We start from the raw sequence: 19,289 nt of genomic DNA on the forward strand, positions 1-19,289 counted from the left end.
CGGCACGGGCAGAGAGATAGACAGATAGTGATCTAAAGAAAGGAAGGACGCTTGATTCTGCAGAGGGAGCAAGACGAAGCGTTGTCAGGGGAGAGAGAGTCCGGGCCGCACAGCTCCAATGCGCGCGTGGCGCGCCATCTGTCGGGGCAGCTCCGTACATGGAGAGGAGGGGGTCTTCTGTGTTTGCCGCAAGATGGCTCTGCGTGTGCGGAAAGCGCAGAAGAAATGCAGCAGAAACGCACTTCGCTACTCGTGTAATTGCGACTTCTGTAAGTTACATGTTCATAATTACCGATATGCACCGCAGTATAACTTTCCGCGGCTCGTTTCGAAGGCAACACCGCCTTCACTAGAGGCGCGTTTGCACCGCTTGGAAGCATCGAAATCGTGGCTGAGTGGTAGCGTCTCCGTCTCTCACACTCCGGAGACCCTGGTTCGATTCCCACCCAGCCCACCTTGGAAGTTGCTTTTTATTTATGAAGTGCCTGTAGTGATTTATCACTCATGGCCAACGCCGCAGACGCCGGCGCCGACGACACCGGCTTTTCTGCGATACGAGCTCCTTAACGCTATCGCGTTAAAAAGTAGCGCCTTGGAGGGGTTCGCCTCAACGAAATGCCCCTACAAGGTATGCAAGGTTTTATTCGTTCTTAGGATTTGACCATGTTACCGTTTAATGACTGTGTCAGTTACCTCGACCTCAGGAATGAGCGCGGTAGCAATGTTGTTGCTGATCTACAAGACAGACGGAGAGATGAAAAGCGCAAACAGTCTACGTGTGCGGTGTCTCCTCATCAAGTTTTGAATCCTCGTTAGCACACACTGATCTGGAAATCAGAGCCCGAAACACTCAACATGTGGTTAAAGCCCGTAACTTGCCTGGTGCTCAGGAACACACTATTATCAGTAGTACTGATTACGCCGACAGCAGTTTCGTTGGTTTTACGGAGACCGGCATCAAGTCTTGAGAGGGCGTTCCTTCTTTGAAGAAACATGTAAAGAGCTTTAAAAGATTTTATTTCAGCACTCTGATACCTTCAGAGGGCAATACAAACTTCAGACTGTCACAGACACAGGAAATTTCGGGTACAGGAGTGAGGCCATGAAAGCTATTGAGGTTTGTAGAATTGCTTCCTCTGAGCGGACGAAAGGCTTAGAATTTCAAAGGATATCAGGCACTCCTGATTATTACCTGGCAAGCGAACATGGTCGACATGATGTCCGGAAGTTACCTGTGTCTGAAATGAATTTCGGTGACGCGTACTATGCTAAACGTTTCGTGAAAACATGGAAACGGAAAGCCTGTTATTCGCCGCATACAGCGAAGCAACTTGCCTGTTGAATACATCTTAAAAGAAAGCATAAAACTCGCGAAATCAGGAAATCTTTTCATTATCGTGACCTTTCCAATTCGGCTTTTCCTCGACTGCCTGAAGTTTTTTTCCTGTGCCTTCCCTGCATAACGTTTCATGTTTAGCTCATTTTTGAGCTCTTCGACCTGTTTGACAAGCTATTCCTGGAAATCCTCCATTTCCTTCAGTCTAGCATCGCATCTAGCATCGAATGGCGATTGACTCGACTTTCTCTTCATTCTCATTTGTCCCCCCCCCCTCCCCACCCGCACTGCACGCTTTACCGTCTTTCTTGCCTTGTGTTGCGGTTGGCTTTATCCAATACAAACACCGAAGCTTTCAGAGCACGTGCCTTCTAGCAAAGGCCGATACACACTAAATTCAATACCTTATAATGCTGCAAAGTAATTGTCACCAATGTTTTAGAAGCAATAAGTGCCGCACAGACTTAGATATCACACGTGTTCACACGTGCACAAACACGCGGCCCCGCTCTGATTATCCTACAAAAGCGATATTCCCGATACCAGTGCACACACACAACCACTAGTACCTAATAGTCTTGCGACGTCCCAACTATACCGTCTAAAGGCTATAAAGACTTAACGTCCCACACGGTTGCACGTGCTGAAACATGTGGCGCGAAAGGACGCTCTGACTATCCTGGAAAACCAAATATACACGAAATACAGCCGCGCACACGAAAAAGAAAACTAGCCAATTACTATTTAAACGCTAAAAACTGATGAATGGATGGATGTTATGAGCGTCCCCTTTGAAACAAGTGGTGGGTTGCGCCGCCAAGCCCTTGCCATTATAGTGCCTAATGTGCTACTTAGGTTAAACAATAAAAACAAAAAAACATCATGAACTCCCACAACCAAATTTTCTGACCTCTTATTGCCAACTGTGCTTTCGTACGCGTCCGCTTTTCTTGTCGTTTCCCTACTTTTATTCCACCAATCCTCCAATCGCCTTTTACTAATCGCTATTGCGGACATGTTTACTTTTTCACTGCTCTCGCTGAACCCAACTGCTTCAAGGAGGTCAGTGGTGCCTAAATCGACCACTGGGTAGACGTCTTCACATTCTAATAAAACATGCTCCATAGTTTCCCTAGCTTTACCGCAGCAAGCACATGCTTCTTCCTTCTTATATCTCGCTTTATATGCGCGTGTTCTAAGGCATCCCAATCTCGCTATTTTCGGCCTCAGCTCGGCTACCTCGGCGCTTTAGCTCGGCGTAGCGAACGTTGCTCTCTGTGCTAGCGCTGAGGTCATTAGAGAGCTTTAGTTGAGTGTGTTTACGCTCCGCTAAGTAACTAAGCGGAGCGGAAGCGCGAATGCGCATGCGCCGTCCGCTTAGCCGTAAGCGGGCTAGCGGAGCGAGGAACACGGTCCGCTTAGAAGCTGTCTGAGCGGAGCGTGCCGCGCAGCGCTTTGGCTAGCGTTGTCGTCAGAACGGATTGTATTGGATGCAAACAGCAAGCGCACTGGCTAACAGGTGGCGTTCTTCAAGACGTCGCTTTATTTTCCATTGGATAAAATGGACCAGTAGCGCATTATAAGCACACGTATAGGCACTTCATGGAGAAATAGTTGTATATATATATATATATATATATATATATATATATATATATATATATTGTAGCGAGATATAAGCTATTCTTTGTCATCTGTACAGGATCATCATCATGTGGGGCTCATATGGGGTTCTTCTTCATCATCGCTTGTGGGGCTGGCTCTCGAGTGTGATCCGTGCTGTGGGCGTGATCGCTTCGCCGTATCTTCGAGTCGGAACAAACGTAGTGACGACTGCTACGTCACAATATATATATATATATACGTTTTACTGTATAAGAGTGATCATAAGGTGTTTTTATTTTCTTTCATTACCCCGAATTTGGCCAGGAGGCGCTGCAACTACGAATGGGTCGCTCCGCTACGCTAAACGTATAACTAAAACGTGAAAATCGCCCGACGCTCCACTGTGGCTTAGTGGGGCAGCCCGGAGCGGAGCGTACCGTAAAGACGCTCAACTAAAACACTAATAATGATCTCAGTGAGCGTCATCTGGTGGTTCTTCAAGACGGCTTCCTCCGCTTCCCTCATGCTTCCGATTCACCCTCCTACTCCTCTTTCCTTCTGGCGTATTTTTCTTTCTCGCCATACTTCAACCCCCGCGGCGCTCCGAGTACGTCCTTTCTAAAACCCCTTTATAATTTGAAAGTGCCGCCACTCCTTGAACTCTGCCGCCGCCGGGCGACCCTCGCGCCTCCGCATCGCCTCTTGCGCGTACCCCCTCCCCCGCGGGAAGCGGCCTTGCGCCCGTTTTTCTGCACGACGAATGGTCTCCCTGCCGTTGCCCTTGGAAACGTGCGGATCTTCCGTTTTCTTTGTGTTTTTCTTTTTCGCCCGCGCCATTTTTGTTCTCAGCTCGGCTGCCTCGGCGCTTTAGCTCGGCGTAGCGAACGCTGCTCTCTGTGCTAGCGCTATTCCGTACTGTTGCGCATATAACTGCAGCAGGAAGCCTGAAGATGGTTATGCGATATTTGTGATACCACAAGGAAAGCGTGACGGCTTGCACAGGAAGCAGTGACTGCATAACATTTACCCAAATAATCATGTTCCGACAAAGATCATGTTGTTTGAGAGGTCAGGCGTCTTATTGCTCGTATCAAAGCATCCCCTAATGCTGCATTTCTTAAAATTCTTCAGGCCTGCTCGCCAGCATTTTTGCTGCGGTAATTTGTACGTCGCATAAAAATTGGGTTGTCCTCAGTATGCTTAATATTCTGGCGGGACCCCACCACCACGCAAGTCGCCAACTGTTGTTATTCAGTGGAAAATGAAGCACTATAGGTTGTTTTGCGCTGTGAAAATTTCTGAGCAATGATACAGCCTCGCGATCACACTTTTAGTTATTGTTAGGATCCGTTGCCTATTTTACTGAAAATCGAAATAGCGGCTTGTAGAGGTGCTATTATTTTCAGCTTACATCGATGTGTGCGTCAGTCATGCAATGAATGCAGGCCCCGAAAAAATTAGTGGCAAGTATACCTGTAGTATTGCAGGAGATGAGCGCTAGCTAGTCCACATTGCGTTTTTTTAAGGTTTTAAGGCGAATGCCTTAGGTCTCTCTTTCAAGGTCGCGTTGGGAACAGAGAATATCACGCGACACAGGAAGACCAGTAACAACCCAAAGCATGTCCAGCCGTGTGGAAGAGATTATTGATTAGCCAAGGTAACTAATGATTCATTAGTGATTTAATTGAGGTTTGTTAGGGGAGGATTAAGGTTCATTAGGGTGTATTAAGGTGAATTAAGGTGCATGAACGAGGATTAAGGTGTATTAAGCAGGGTTAAGGTAGATAATGGGAGACTAAGGTGGATTACGGTGAATTGAGTTTGATTAGGGTGAATAAAGGCGGATTAAGGTGCATGAACAAAGATTAAGGCGTAATGAAGAGAATTAGGGTGGATCAAAGTGGATGAAGAAGGATTAAAGTCCATTAGGGTGGATGAAGGTAATTAGGGTTGATGAAGGAGGAATAAGACCAATAAAAGTGTATTAAGGAGGATTAAGGTGAAATAGGGTGGATGAAGGCTGATGAAGGTGGATTAAGGTGAATTGCAGTAGACTTTACGAGGCTTTCACATTGGCGTCTCTTAGGGGATACCTAAGTTTACCTTGGATTTTGAGAATTTGCTTTGAACTGCACTTCCACGCACCCATGAGTGGGCGGCGATTTTTATTTGGTTTTCTCACGGATACAAGCAATATGCAGGGTGTGTTCACATGATCGTGCACGCTTGCTGTTGATATTGACATCTAGACGAAGGCCGGGAATCTTCGCTTTAATAGCGAATCTTTTAAACCCACCTTTCTGTGGTGTTGTTCTGTGGGGGAACTTTTCCATTGATATAACACGAGCCGAAATCATTGCATCAATGCGCTTTGATTAAGAAGATTGAGCAATCAATCATGCTTGTGGTCATTATCCAGTAATGCAAGAAATATTCTACAAGCAATAATATTTAGCACTGCAATGCATTTCATCCTAATCCACATTTATCCTCACTCATCGACTTTAATAATCTTTAATCCAACATAATCCTGCTTCTACACCTTACTCCACTCTAATCCTCTATAATGCACCTTCATCCCCACCTTAATCTATCTTAATTCTCCTTAACACACCATATTCCTCCTTAATACACCTTAATAAATGTTAATACAATCCCTAATCAATAATAAATTAACTTTTATAATCATTAACCATCTCGTATACACGGGCGGACATGCTTTGGTTCACTTCCCGCCTTCCTTAGGTCACGTAATATTTTCTGTACATCACAACGCGACCTTGAAACAGAGATCTAAGCCTTTCGCTTAATAAGCCACATGCAGAGGGATGTGCCACAAGCAATACTAGTTCAGATGCAGAAAGTAAAGAATCTCATCATCTGGCACAAAAATTGTCTGCAGTATCGAACTCGCCTCAAAGGTCAGTATACCCCATTAAAACGGTTTTAAGAAAAAACCAACCTCTTCACAAATGTTCCCTTCAGCATGACCGATGCGGTTATCACCATTTCTCAAAATTTTCAACACTACCGAGCCGTTCAACTGGCACAAAATAACGCGCGTCCATAGAATGCTGCGGCGCGTCCGCGGGAGCCGAGGAGAAAAGATGAGGAGAATCGAGAAGGAAAACGCCGGGGGGAGGAGAGTGTCACTACTTTCAAATTATGGAGGGGCTTTAGCTCTTTCATCTTTCGCTGTGTTTGTTCGCTAGGTTATCTGAGAAGAAGTGTTGGACAAATTGCCACATGTATAGGCACAAGTGTCACGGACAACGACATTGATGTAGTACATCGTGTCCCTTCTAAAGATAAAAATAAACCAAACGTGATCATAAAGTCTTCGACTAGGTCTGCACGAGACAGAGTACTCTCTGCTGCGCGAACCGCTAAGTTAAGCACTGGGACCCTGGGCTTTGAAGAGAGTAATCCTGTATATATCAATGAGCATCTGTGCGTCGAAAACAAGCGTGTATTGGGTAGAGCTCGACAACTGAGGCGAGAAAAAGTATGGAAGTTTGTGTGGGTGTCACAGGGAAAGATCCTGATGCGGAAGTCTGAAAATTCGCCTGTCCTACTTGTTACCTGTGACTCGGACCTAGACAAGGTGCGTTAGGTTACACACTATTGCATACTCAACGCCATTTATGACATGGTGCCAACAGATAGAATGGCTCAAGAACAGTCTAGGAACCTATGGTTTTTCTTGCTTTTCTCGATATTTTTGATAACAGTTACCGGAGCGATTCTTCAGACACCCACGCATATTTTCCGAATCTATGTGGTTTCATACCTAGCAAATGCGCCTGATAGTGTCCTTATGTATGTAAGCTCTAAACTACTGTCGGAAACAGTTCTTTTTATTAACGTTAACCTTTTGACCAATATTGTACACCTTAGAGTCTATAGTACATCAGTGTTGCACTGATTTGTTTTTGCTTGCTACAGTGTTGCGGTTGAGGGCGTCACCCACATAAAAATTAAATTCACCTTAATATTCTCTTCAGCAGTTGATCTTGCATATATAGAGTCTTATTCGTCTATGCCAACGGCACTGTTTCTACATTGCAATGGCTGTCTTTTTTACCTGAGAATTAAGTTTCAAAATGGGTCTGAAATGTACTAGTCCCTCTGAATTAAGCACGATTGTTGCGCATCAACGCCTATCGACTCTGAGTTTCCTGCATATGAACATACAGTCAGCCGGTTCTAAAGAAGATGAATTGTGGAATTTTCTAGATGAATTTAAATTTAAATTTTCTGTCATTATGTTGACTGAAACTTGGTACCGCGATGACAACGATATTGTGCATATTGATGGGTATAATATGGCCTATATAAATCGAGAAACTAGAGGCGGTGGTGTATGCATATATGTGGAAACAAGTATTGGCTATCAGTATATTGATGAATGGTCTCTATGGTGTGAAGACATTGACATTGAAATTCTGTTTTTAAAATTCGAAACCTCTCTATTTACTGTTGTGTATAGACCTCCTCACGGCAACATCAACAAGTTTATTCAATATTTAGATGAATTCTTTTGGTTTGTTAATGAAAATAATTATACGTTAGTACTCGGAGGTGACATCAACACTGACATGCTCACAGACTAGCAAACAAACTGACCTGTCAAATCTACTTCTTTCGCATGACCTTTCAAATGTTATAACTACCCCAACTCGCATTACAGCTGCTACAGCCACCTTGATAGATCTATTTATAACAAATTCTGCCAACCTACTACACCATGGTCCGATAAGTATCGCTATCAGTGATCATTTGCCAATTTGCCTAATTACTACGGTTGAAATTAAACAGAGACACCCGGTGAAATCAGACATTTATTTCCAAGACATTAATTCAGAATCTCTTTCTTGCTTTCGTGACGAAATAGGCTCGTTCAGCTGTGATGACACACTCTCCTCTTCATCACCTGATAGCGCCTATGACCGCTTCATTAAGATCGTGTGCACAGTATACCAAAAACACTTCCCTTATAGGCACGTAAAAAAACCTAAATGCGCTCGCAAGCCATGGATCTCCTCTAAGCTAATCAAAATGATAAATGAAAAGAATAGGCTGTACCATGCGTTTTTGAATAGCCGTGACCCAGATGATTTGAAGCGGTTTAAGAAATATCGAAATAACCTGACTAAGCTGCAAAAACAAGCTAAATGCGATTATTACTACTCCATGTTCGATGGTATCGTTGATGCAAAACAGACTTGGAATAAGCTGAATTCTGTTATATCATCAAGGCGACCCGCCAGTACTATTAAAGAGCTCAAGGTTGGTAATGAGGTTCTTAAAGATGAAGCACTCGCCAATAAATTTAATGATTACTTTGCCTCTCTAGTTGAAAGCACTTATGATCAAGGTGCCTTGATGTATTTGCCCAGTCCCCTTACACAATCTTTGTATATTGATGAGACTGATGACACTGAGGTTTTAAATGTGTTCAAAAATTTTAGGTGATCTAAATGTGAGGATATGCACGGATTAAAAACAACCAATTCTTTTTGTTATTGACCTGCTCACCCCTTGCTTCACTCACATTTACAACATCTCCCTAACCTCTGGCATTTTTCCTCAACAGATGAAAATCGCAAGGGTAGCTGTGGCTTACAAAGGCGGAGAAAGGGAAAACTTAAGTAACTATAGACCAATCTCAATTCTTCCACTGTTTTCAAAAGGTTCAGAAAAAATTATTCTCCTTACGATGACTGCCTTTTTTAACAAGTATTCTGTTTTAACACCATGTCAATATGGCTTCAGGTCAGGCTGCTCGACTGAAACTGCTCTTCTTAAACAAAAGGAACTAATTTTGAAAAATATAGAGGTGAGGAAACTAACATTGGGAGTATTCCTAGATTTCTCAAAAGCTTTTGACAGAATTAACCATGGAACACTATTAGAAAAATTGAATTATTATGGTACACGCGGAATAGTTTTAGATTTAATTAGAAGTTACATAACCAATAGAAAGCAATGAGTATCAATAAATAGAAAATTATCTTCGTTTAAACTTATTAAGCAAGGCGTGCCTCAAGGTAGCATATTGGGACCACTTCTATTTATCATTTACTTAAATGACATTGTTAATATTGATGTTTCAATTACCTATATTATTTACGCAGATGATACTAGTTTATTCTTCTCAGGAAAAGGAGGACCAACTCATCAATTTCGCAAATGAAATACTTCACAAGATATATAACTGGTCTGTAAAAAATTCTCTCCAGTTAAACTGCTCCAAGACAAAAGCGGTCCTCTTTAGAGCGAAGTCGACGCCTTGTGGTCTTACCCAATGCCTCACACTCAATGACACAAAAATAGAACTTTCCCCTACACCAAAAACATTGGGTGTTATTTTCCATGAATTGATGCTATGGGACCACCACACCGATTACTTACGAAGTAAACTTAGTAAAGCGTTAGGTATGTTGCGCAGATGCCAGAGGCTACTACCAATACCACAGAAACTTATGGTTTATAACGCACTATTTGCTTCTCACCTGCGCTATTGTAACCTGGTCTGGTCAAATAGTACTAAGAAATCATTTGGTAATTTAGTTTCAGTTCAAAAGAATGCCTTACGTGCTATTTCAGACTTACCTTACAATGGACATACGCGTGACATATTCCGGAAGTTCAAGGTTTTACGTGTAGACCGCCTTTATGAGTATCAACTTGTGTGTTCTTTTAAACGTGACATGATTAAAGGTACTAATCATATCATAAACATCGCGAGCTTGCAGCGGAATCCTTCTTTTCGCCTAAATCGATATACGGAACACTGGGAAGTCCCGCACCCTGGGACTAACTATGGCCTTCAAGCACTCTCCTACTGTCTTCCCTCTACACTTAACAAATATAGTCTAAATGATGTAAACATACGCCATATATCCTAGACCACGTTACTGCAAAAATTTCTGTGAATAATTACCTTTTTGGTTTGTCGGCTGAAAAGTATTTCTTTGCTATTTCTAAGTTGTCATTTCATGCATACATGTATGCGTATATGCATGTGTGTATGTATATATATTTATGTATAAATGTGTGTATATATATGCGTCTATGAATATGTATATATTGACCTTGCCACAAGAGTGTACTACGAATATCTTGCCATGTTGCTGCCTGTTGTTCATGGGGATGTGGGACTAGTCAAGCTGCCATTATGCAGCTTTTATCCTGCCATCCCTACCGCTTTGTATATATCAGTGTACTTATGTGGTAAAAATAAACTTCTCTTCTAGGTACGCCGACGCTCAGCTGAAACACGGGCGTCAAAAGCTACACTCTAAAAAAGGCTGATCAAGAGAATAAACGGCGTTGTCTCACCACAGAAAAGAAGTAACCACACAATGCATCTCTCCACATTATATAAATGTTCTTTTCAAGACTACCAAGCTAATGCCAAGTGAAGCTTGTAATCGGCGACAAGGGCTAATGAGGCAGCTGTAAGAAACCCAAAAGGCTGTGCGCTGACCCACAGTGTTCCTGCATAGCAACTTCCACGGCCACGGAGTCTGGCCTCCTAGTTTCCCACCCAACGAGGGGGGCGCCGCCGATAGAGCCACTTCTGCCGGCCTCGAACACAGGGGGCCTTGCCGGGCCACTTTGGAACCACCGTGTACAGCATGTTGCTCGAAAGCTCCATTTGTGCGCATACGTTTGATTGATGCAGAGATTGAATGACAAATGCTGTTGGAGTGGTGTGAAGTATTTTATTGATATATTTTGTGCATGAAGCACAGTATCTGAAGCAAACGGTGTAGGTAAAAGAAGGGCTAGCTGCGGCCGAACAACGTCTAGTGAAATTGAGAGTATTTGTTTCAATTCCAACTCCAGCCCATTGTCTCCTGAAAGGTACAAGTGTAAAAGAAATCAAATTAATGTGAGTGTCAGGGACATCGCGCCACGATATTGCTAAGTAGACAACGCTCGCAAGGGTTCTCAGATACAATATTGCGGCATAGCCTACATTCAAGTACCACACATATTGCTTTGGACACTACAAGCGTCGTAACAAACAGAGAAACCGACAGCTTCAATCGCGACACCCGAAGCTGTAGTTCGCCTGCCAGCCATGCGCGCGCACGAGATCTCATTGAGGAATTGCTCCACCAATGGGAAACCAACACCTGTGACTTGATTAAGGGAGGCCGCAAGCAGCGTTGAAATACAATGGCTCGCAACAAAGTCGTTCGCCGCGAAGCAAGGGACTGCATGATCTTGAGATCTGGGCACAACTTCGCTCCTTAATAAACACTTTATCATTGCGGTGACAACTACACGGACACTCCAGGAGCATTTGCGCCGTTGCGGTCGCCGTGTTGTGCCGCATAAAGTCCGAGGGTGACAACATCGTTGCCGCGCGTCGTATGCTGTATGTGCGAGGGAAGCGTTGGAGGGTGAGCCGACGATGTCGGCTCAATGTCGCCCGCAGAAGGGGGGAAAGCGGCGAGGAAGCTCGCCGTCTTTCGTCGCAAGCAAGATAACGGGGAAAGGAGGAGGCAGGGGGGTGGCGTTCTACACCGGTGGCTGCTGCGCATGGCGCGGCCGCAGGTGCCCACGCCAGCCCTATCGTAAATGCTATCTGGGATGAGGACAGAGTCTAAGCGTCTAGGCGCACCATATTCTCGCCACCTAGCGTTGAAGTGAGAGGCAGCACGAACGTCAACTCGCTTGTTGCTGCTGCCGCTCTTCCTCATGTCAGCATTCTGACAGGGCTTGCGCGTTCGTCGAGCAAGATGTGCTCATGTTTCCTTGTGTGCGCGTGACACCATGTTTGTTAATTTAGTTAGTAAGCAAATATTTAGGAGTGCATACGGCCGATAAAGCTACTATCCTTACTTCGTGCAGCTGACTACTAATTTTATATTGCACTCAATGCTTCGCTTTTCGGCGAAACTGCGACTTTTTCATAAATCCGTGCTGGCTAAAGCCGCTACATTTCTTGTGCAGGTGTGGGGCATCATTCCGAGCCCCACACATGCAAGGGAGTGCAGTCCTGATCTTCGGCAATTGGAACCCATGGAACTGACGCCTCTGCACCAACTGGCCAGCTGCTGTCTTCGAGGAGATTTTCCGGCATTCGGATCTCTTCTCTTCGCGGCAAGGAAGAAAGCTGACACCATTCAAGGACCTGCCAAGTTACACCGTCACAACTTATCGTAACCCCACCTACGTACAAAAGGCCTTCCACGGCCACTAGTTCGAAGACGCCGATCACCGGTGGACTATATTGAGAGTGGTAAGGTGTATAACCACGGCTGCTTGTGAAACAAAGAAGGTGCGGCCTGCCGCGTGCATCAAAACGCTGTCATCCGCTGCGCCACCACCAGGGGGGGCTGTTTTCTGGGATCGGAATAGAAAATGTATGAGGAATGCGCTTTGAACGCCGTTGCCCGTGGAAACCTACGCGTCCCGTCCCCAAGAGCTAGCGCCGTTTGGCCCAGCAACTACGGCTGAGACATTCGCTCCCATTGCAGCCCACCTGACTTGACAGGCCGCAGCTTTGTTTTAGCCAGCGGCCGTGATGGAACAAATCGATCGAAGAATGCAAACTGCGCAATGTTTACTTTGCTTTAGAAGGCTGCGCGAACGATATATGAAAGCTACAAGGTTTCTGCATGGTTGTGGAAAGAGCGTCAGGGGCAGCTGCTGCTCTTTGTACATGTAATGAGCGCTTGAATCAGAGCGTAGCCATGCACACAGAGAACATGTACCTTTTCAAGTGTGCCGACGCCAACATGTGTTAATACTAAAAAGGTACATTATCTCATGCGCAGGGTAAAGCAACAGCTATTCGCCGTACTCATTCCCAAAGTGCCACACACCGCTGCCAAGTTTTGATGGGAAGGAACAATGATTGAAATGGCGCTCCAGCAACCATGTGGCCAATATAAACGTGAGCTGCGCTTCGTATCCGCAGATGTCTTCTCTGCAGGCAGTGGGAATATTCTGGACACACTGCGGGAACTTGTAAGATCCATAGTCAGGGAAGAACTACGCAAGCTGCAGTCACCTACGGCTCCACCGCAACTGTCTATCATTGATGTCCTAAGAAAATAAGTGAAGGAAGAAATACGAGAACCATAATGTGAGCCACCAACGGCATCACCGACGTAGTCCGTGATGCCAACCTACTGAGATGCTCAGGCCATTCGCAGTTTATAGTGCGCCTATAGGTCACAGTGTGGTCACGCAGTGCGCAGCTTCATACTTTTCCTTGATCATTGACGGATATGGGCTAAATGCGTTATTTGATACCGTGGTGGATTATTCCGTGATCAGTTATGAACTAGCCAAGAAGATAAGGAACTGCATCACGATATGGAATGTACCTTAGGTACCTACTGTAGTCGGTCACCTTATTATGCCTCTCTGCATATGCGCCTCAAGAGTCAGGATAGGAGGCTTTACATACGTTAGTGACTTCGTGGTGCTACCGAAATGTTCGAGCGATGTTATACTTGAACTAGATTTTCTCACAGCTGACGGCGCCATTATCAACCGATAGAAGTCAAGCCTATTATTCGCGACGGAACAAGCTATAACGTGTGGAAAATCAGGGGAACATTGTCACTCCGCTTCGCGTCGCGGATGACTATGTAATGGTGCCACCAGGCAGCAGTGTAGTGTTGCTCGTCAGAAATCATGCATTCAACGCATATGAAGGTGCAGCGATCGCAACATAAAACCTCTGTTGAACACAGGCATTTGCATTACAAAACTCAGAACTAATAAAGGGAAAATAAGACATCCTCCCATTTGTAGCAATTGATACAATGAAAACCCATACGGATTCCTCGAAAGAAGAGCCTCACAGTTCAAGAAAAATTCGTCCTGGTCCGGGACTCGAACCCGGGATCACTGCCTTTCCGGGGCAGCCGCTCTACCATCTGAGCTAACTAGGTGGCTAGCAGATGGCAGGGCGAAGTCGAATTTGTCGATAACACGAAGCAAAGGCAAGTGTTTGACGTAGTAGTTCTGCGGAAACCCGCAAGGTGGAGAGAAGTAATTATAGAAAGGAAAATCAGACATCCACGCGTTTGTAGCAATTGCTACTAAGGAAACCCATACGGGTTCCTCGAAAGAAGAGCCTCACAGTTGAAGAAAAATTCGAAAACTCTTCTTTCGAGGAACCCGTATGGGTTTCCTTTGTAGCGATTGCTACAAACGGGTGGATGTCTGATTTTCGCTTTATTAATTACTTCTCTCCACCTTGCGTGTTTCCGCAGAACTACGACGTCAAAAACTCAGAACTATAACCAAGAGGACAATAGGCCTGTATACCAGCATCGGTATGGAGTTTTCCCCAAGGAAAGGTATTATCAAAAGCCAGGTACGCGAAAAGGCCGAAGATGATGCCATTCAGCCTTCCAAAATTTTGTGGACATCTCCGTAGTGCTTGTCAAGAAAAAATTCAACACATTGCATTGCTGGGAAGACTACCGGAAATAAAACAATGTGACTAAGCGGAATGTATACCCGCTCCCATGCACTTGATCAGCTAAAGTGTCCAAAATGTTTCTCCTCACTAGATCTGAAGAGTGGATACTGGCGAACTGATGGGGCGAGCCTGACCCCGAGAAAGCAACATTTGTCGATCCGGATGGGCTCCAGGCATTTAAGGCTCTCCCATTTGGCCTCTGTTCCGCTCCCGCAACGTTCCAGCAAAAACAGAAAGCAGTGCCAACTATTCAGCAACAGAGAAAGAATGTCTAGCCGTGATCTGCGTCCGAAACAACTTTCGGCCGTACCTAAATAGCAAACCATTCAAAGCAGTCATCGATCACCAATCACCATGCCATGTGGGTAAAGCAGCGCGCTGACCAGAACAAAGTAGAGAAACACAAGAACACACACAACAATTGGTCATCAACTCGCCCAGGTTTTCACATCACTGATCATCATTCGCATTGCTGGCTGGTAAACCCTAAGAAACGATCTGAACGACTAGCGAGATGAAGCGCCTGATTGCAGGAATATGACATTACGGTGGTTCGACGATAGTAAAGAAAGCACACCGACGCCTTCTGTTTATCGTGCGCACAAGCAGACGCAGCACTATCAGATGAAGAGCACTTTCTGCCTCTGGGCATCGTCGGAGCGACTCGCACCGCGGAACATTAACCCACTGATGAAGAATTACTACAGCTCATTAATCGCCTCGTAGAATTCAGCATAAAAGTTCCTCGTATTTTTGTCAGAGGTGTGTCATCGTTCTGTCCATACAGAAAAGGTCCCACACAAGAGTAACTTTAAGCGAAACTGCGAAATTTTTTTATAAGTATGCGTCTATAAATATATTAGCGTCTCTAAATATGCGGCACGACATTCTGCACGCGCATGTCATGATGAACCCCCATCTGGACACCGCAGAGTGAGTGGAAGATTCGCCAGGATTAGTTTGAATTATTAATATCTCAAATTGTAAGATGTAAGATAAAGCACTATGTTAAGACTTACCGCGAGTATTTCGCAAGAATATGACTGTTAATCAGCACTTTGCCGAAGCCTACTTAACTAAGAGTGTCTCAGATGAATCGATGAGCAGTAAACAGCAAGGATAGGAAGTATTGGTTCGCTGAGTTGACTGAATGAAAATATTGATCTCATTTTGTGCTGTGAAGTCGTTCATGTCATTGTGGAAGATTTGGTGACATATATTTATTTTCATGTCAATGCATGTTTTGCGCCCTTCAACATTAGTTTTGTAAGCTACGAGGTTAATTTGTTTTGGTCTTGTGTGATTCGTGTTACTGAGGCTAAATACGCATTTTTGCTGCAAGACCAGATGGTGTCCTTAATAGCTCTGAGCAATGATGGTGCGAGATTCCCCGCTCCCGTAGCACTCCTAGTATGTTGTACGTCCATAACGTCATGTAGCATGGTAACCCGACGATATAGGTTAATCACATTGTGCACTCATGCAGACGGTGTGCAGAAGGTCAGCAGACGCTCTCAGTTTTTCCAGGATGCCTTCGAGCCTATTTTTGTTCTTTTTGCCTGGTATGTTGAATGGCGATTTTCATAATTACTGACAGATTTCTTGTTATTTGGCACAATAAACACGACAAAAGATCACGCATGAATGACTGGCGCGCAAGTAAAGGCAGCTTTTCTTTGGCGCTTGCGACAGGTGTCATCATACATTGTAAATATTGTGGGTCTATGTAGGAATCAGGGAGTAGTTTTTTGGATAATGCCTTGCAAGAGCGACATCACACTCCGAGCATTACAAGATGAGAGAAATGCCACTACCTTAACACATACATGCAGAGTACATGCAGATTGCAATAGTTTCATCTTATATTAAATATGCACAGCTGAACTGATGCCATATGCTTATGCAGTGGCAATATTTTTGTGCAGTATCTGCGGTGGGAGCTAATTCAGGGGCAAGGCAAGCAAAATTAAGATTAAGAAAAAAAGCACGTATCTGATTTGCCGTTTAAACTAAGCTTAGACTGATTGATGCTGATGTATTGGAAAACGTGTTAGACTGCAGATGTTATAAGCGGAGGCTATGCGACTACAGCAGTAGCAAGCACTACGCATCGAAATAAATATCTTGTAGAACCCTATCCCAAAATTAATGTTGAGGTTAATGTGATTAGCTCCGGGCAGACCCGGAGCTAGAAGGCCTGGTGGAATATGTGGAAGGGCACACCGACGTTGTCCCCAGGGCATTTAAGCGCGGATTATCTTCCTTCACGCTTCAAAACAATCTCCTCGTGAAGAAGAACTTTTCACCAGTCCGCGCCAACTACCTTCTTGTTGTCCCGTCAGGACTTCGTCCAGAAGTATTGCACGCCCTACATGACGATCCGACCGCTGGACACCTCGGTTTTTCCCGGACACTATCGAGGATACAATAAAAGTATTATTGGCCGCGCCTGACTGCCGACGTCGCCCGTTATGTCAGAACATGCCGAGACTGTCAGCGACGCAAGACACCACCGACTAGGCCAGCCGGATTACTACAGCCAATCGAGCCTCCTTGCCGACCATTCCAGCAGATCGGGATGGACTTGCTGGGACCCTTTCCGACGTCAACAACCGGAAATAAGTGGATCGTCGTGGCGACAGACTACCTCACCCGCTTCGCTGAAACTAAAGCACTGCCGAAAGGTAGCGCAGCCGAAGTGGCGAAATTCTTTGTCGAAAACATCCTGCTGCGACATGGTGCCCCAGAAGTCCTCATCACCGACAGAGGAACGGCCTTTACAGCGGAGCTCACCCAAGCCATTCTGAACTACAGTCAGACAAGGCACAGGAGGACAACGGCCTACCACCCGCAGACGAATGGGCTTACGGAGCGGCTGAATAAGACCCTCGCCGACATGCTAGCGATGTACGTGGACGTCGAACACAAGACCTGGGATACCGTGCTGCCGTACGTAACATTCGCTTACAACACGGCGGTGCAAGAAACAACACAGATCACGCCGTTTAAGCTGGTTTGCGGCAGGAATCCGACGACGACGCTCGACGCCATGCTGCCCCACGTCACTGACGAGGAAAATCTCGACGTCGCTAGCTATCTCCAGCGCGCCGAAGAAGCCCGACAGCTCGCCCGCCTGCGGATCAAGAACCAGCAGAGGACCGACAGCCGACACTACAACCTCCGACGACGCTTTGTCGAGTACCAGCCCGGTGACCGTGTTTGGGTTTGGACCCCTATACGCCGACGAGGACTGAGCGAGAAGCTTTTGCGTCGCTATTTTGGACCGTACAAGATCATCCGACGTATTGGTGCACTGGACTACGAGGTCGTGCCAGACGGCATTTCGCTGTCACAGCGGCCCCGCTCACGACCTGAAATTGTCCACGTTGTGCGACTCAAGCCGTACCACCAGCGTTAATGAACTTTGGGACTTCGCGTAACTGACCTTTGGACTTTATTTCTTTTCGTTGTTTTGTTACTTATGTTTAATAAGTGTCCCTTTGTGTTTCGCTCTCTTTGTAGCATCGGGACGATGCTTTTTAAGAGGGGGGTATTGACACGTGTATTTATATTTATCGGGTGACCAGGTTTCACCGCCTAACAAATCTTATCGCACAGCGCGGGACGTGCTTTCATGTATCCGAAGTTTCTGGAAAGTTATCGATGCTTCTATCCGCAGTCTGTTGTTGCCGAACCTTGTGTTATCTGATTTATTCGCCTGACGCGAATGATGTAGAACTTTATGGAAGGCACGCGGGTCCCAACGATTAGTCTGGAACATTCGACGATTGTGTATAAAAGCCGACGCGCTTGAACCGCTGATCAGATTTTCGACGATCGCCGACCGTGTTCGCCGCTATCGTTGTGCTATAAGTGTAGCCTGTTTTGTGGGCACAGGTTCGCCCAATAAAAGTTAGTTTTGTCTATCACAGTATTGCTACTGTGTTCTTAACGTCACCACCACGTGACAATATTGCCTAATTTCCTACCTAAGTTAAAAAGAAAAGGAAGAACCCTACCGTGAATTCCCACAACCAATTCCCTATTGTGAACTTTGTGTATGCACGCCTCCGTTATGGTCGTTTACCTACTTTTCTTCCACCAATCTTCCAATTGGCGCTTACGACTCTCTGCTGCGGACGTGTTTACTTTCTCCCTGCTCTCGCTGAACCCCAGGACTTTAGGGAGGCCAGAGACACCTAAACCGGCCGCTAGGCAGATATCTTCATATTGTAATAAAGCGTGTTTTATCGTTTCCCTAGCTTTACTGCAGCCACTTCACATCCCTTAAGACTACAAATTTTCTAGAACTTATCCACAGCAACTTACGTGGCGCTGCCAGAATGGGCTTTCTATGAGGATGCAAACTTTTCGCACAAAAGGAACAGAGAGAAATGACGGAAAGATTTTTTTTTACAATATTCACGCAAAGAAGGAAAAGCATGTAGCAACAGCACCTAGCTGTAAAGTTAACACACCGATTTCCAGCATGTCAGAACGTTTGTGTATGCGTCCATTCCTTTCGTCTACATCTGCAGTTGTTCTTTCCTGCTTATTTTCGTTTGTAATCACGAGAATTGTATTGCGACCACGGCGGCAACAGATTCTGTCAATTGTTTACGAGTGCAATATGTCCAAATCGTGTCTGACTGATCCAAAAAGGCACCACTGTATCTTGAAGGAGCCATACAGTTCCCAACTGTCTAGCGTTTAGGGCCGCACCATTCTCAGAAAAATGACGGGGTTACTTACCGTCTTCCCCCCATTTCCTCCTTCTCATTAGCTCTATTATTAACGCTGTCCAAAGCTGACGAAAGGGTGAAGACACCATTTGGAGCTTTCAATGTCATTTCCTTTGCCCGAGGCTCAGAGCGGTGTCGATACGGC

At 45.3% G+C, this 19,289-nt stretch overlaps 1 protein-coding gene across 3 annotated transcripts in view; it reads right to left on the reverse strand.

Annotated features, from left to right (window-relative positions):
* Window positions 1–10,651: 10,651 nt before the first annotated feature.
* LOC139060411 (uncharacterized) overlaps window positions 10,652–19,289 on the reverse strand; it is a 341,522-nt gene continuing 332,884 nt past the window's right edge. For all 3 annotated transcript variants that reach the window (XR_011514794.1, XM_070539521.1, XM_070539520.1), the window contains one exon: window positions 10,652–10,806. Coding sequence is in view for 2 of the 3 variants with exons in the window: in XM_070539521.1 (XP_070395622.1) it covers window positions 10,780–10,806 (27 nt within the window). In the remaining variant the exon portion in view is untranslated. The remainder of the gene's footprint in view (window positions 10,807–19,289) is intronic.

Source organism: Dermacentor albipictus, chromosome 5 (genome assembly GCF_038994185.2).
Source record: "Dermacentor albipictus isolate Rhodes 1998 colony chromosome 5, USDA_Dalb.pri_finalv2, whole genome shotgun sequence".
Classification (NCBI taxonomy): domain Eukaryota; kingdom Metazoa; phylum Arthropoda; class Arachnida; order Ixodida; family Ixodidae; genus Dermacentor; species Dermacentor albipictus.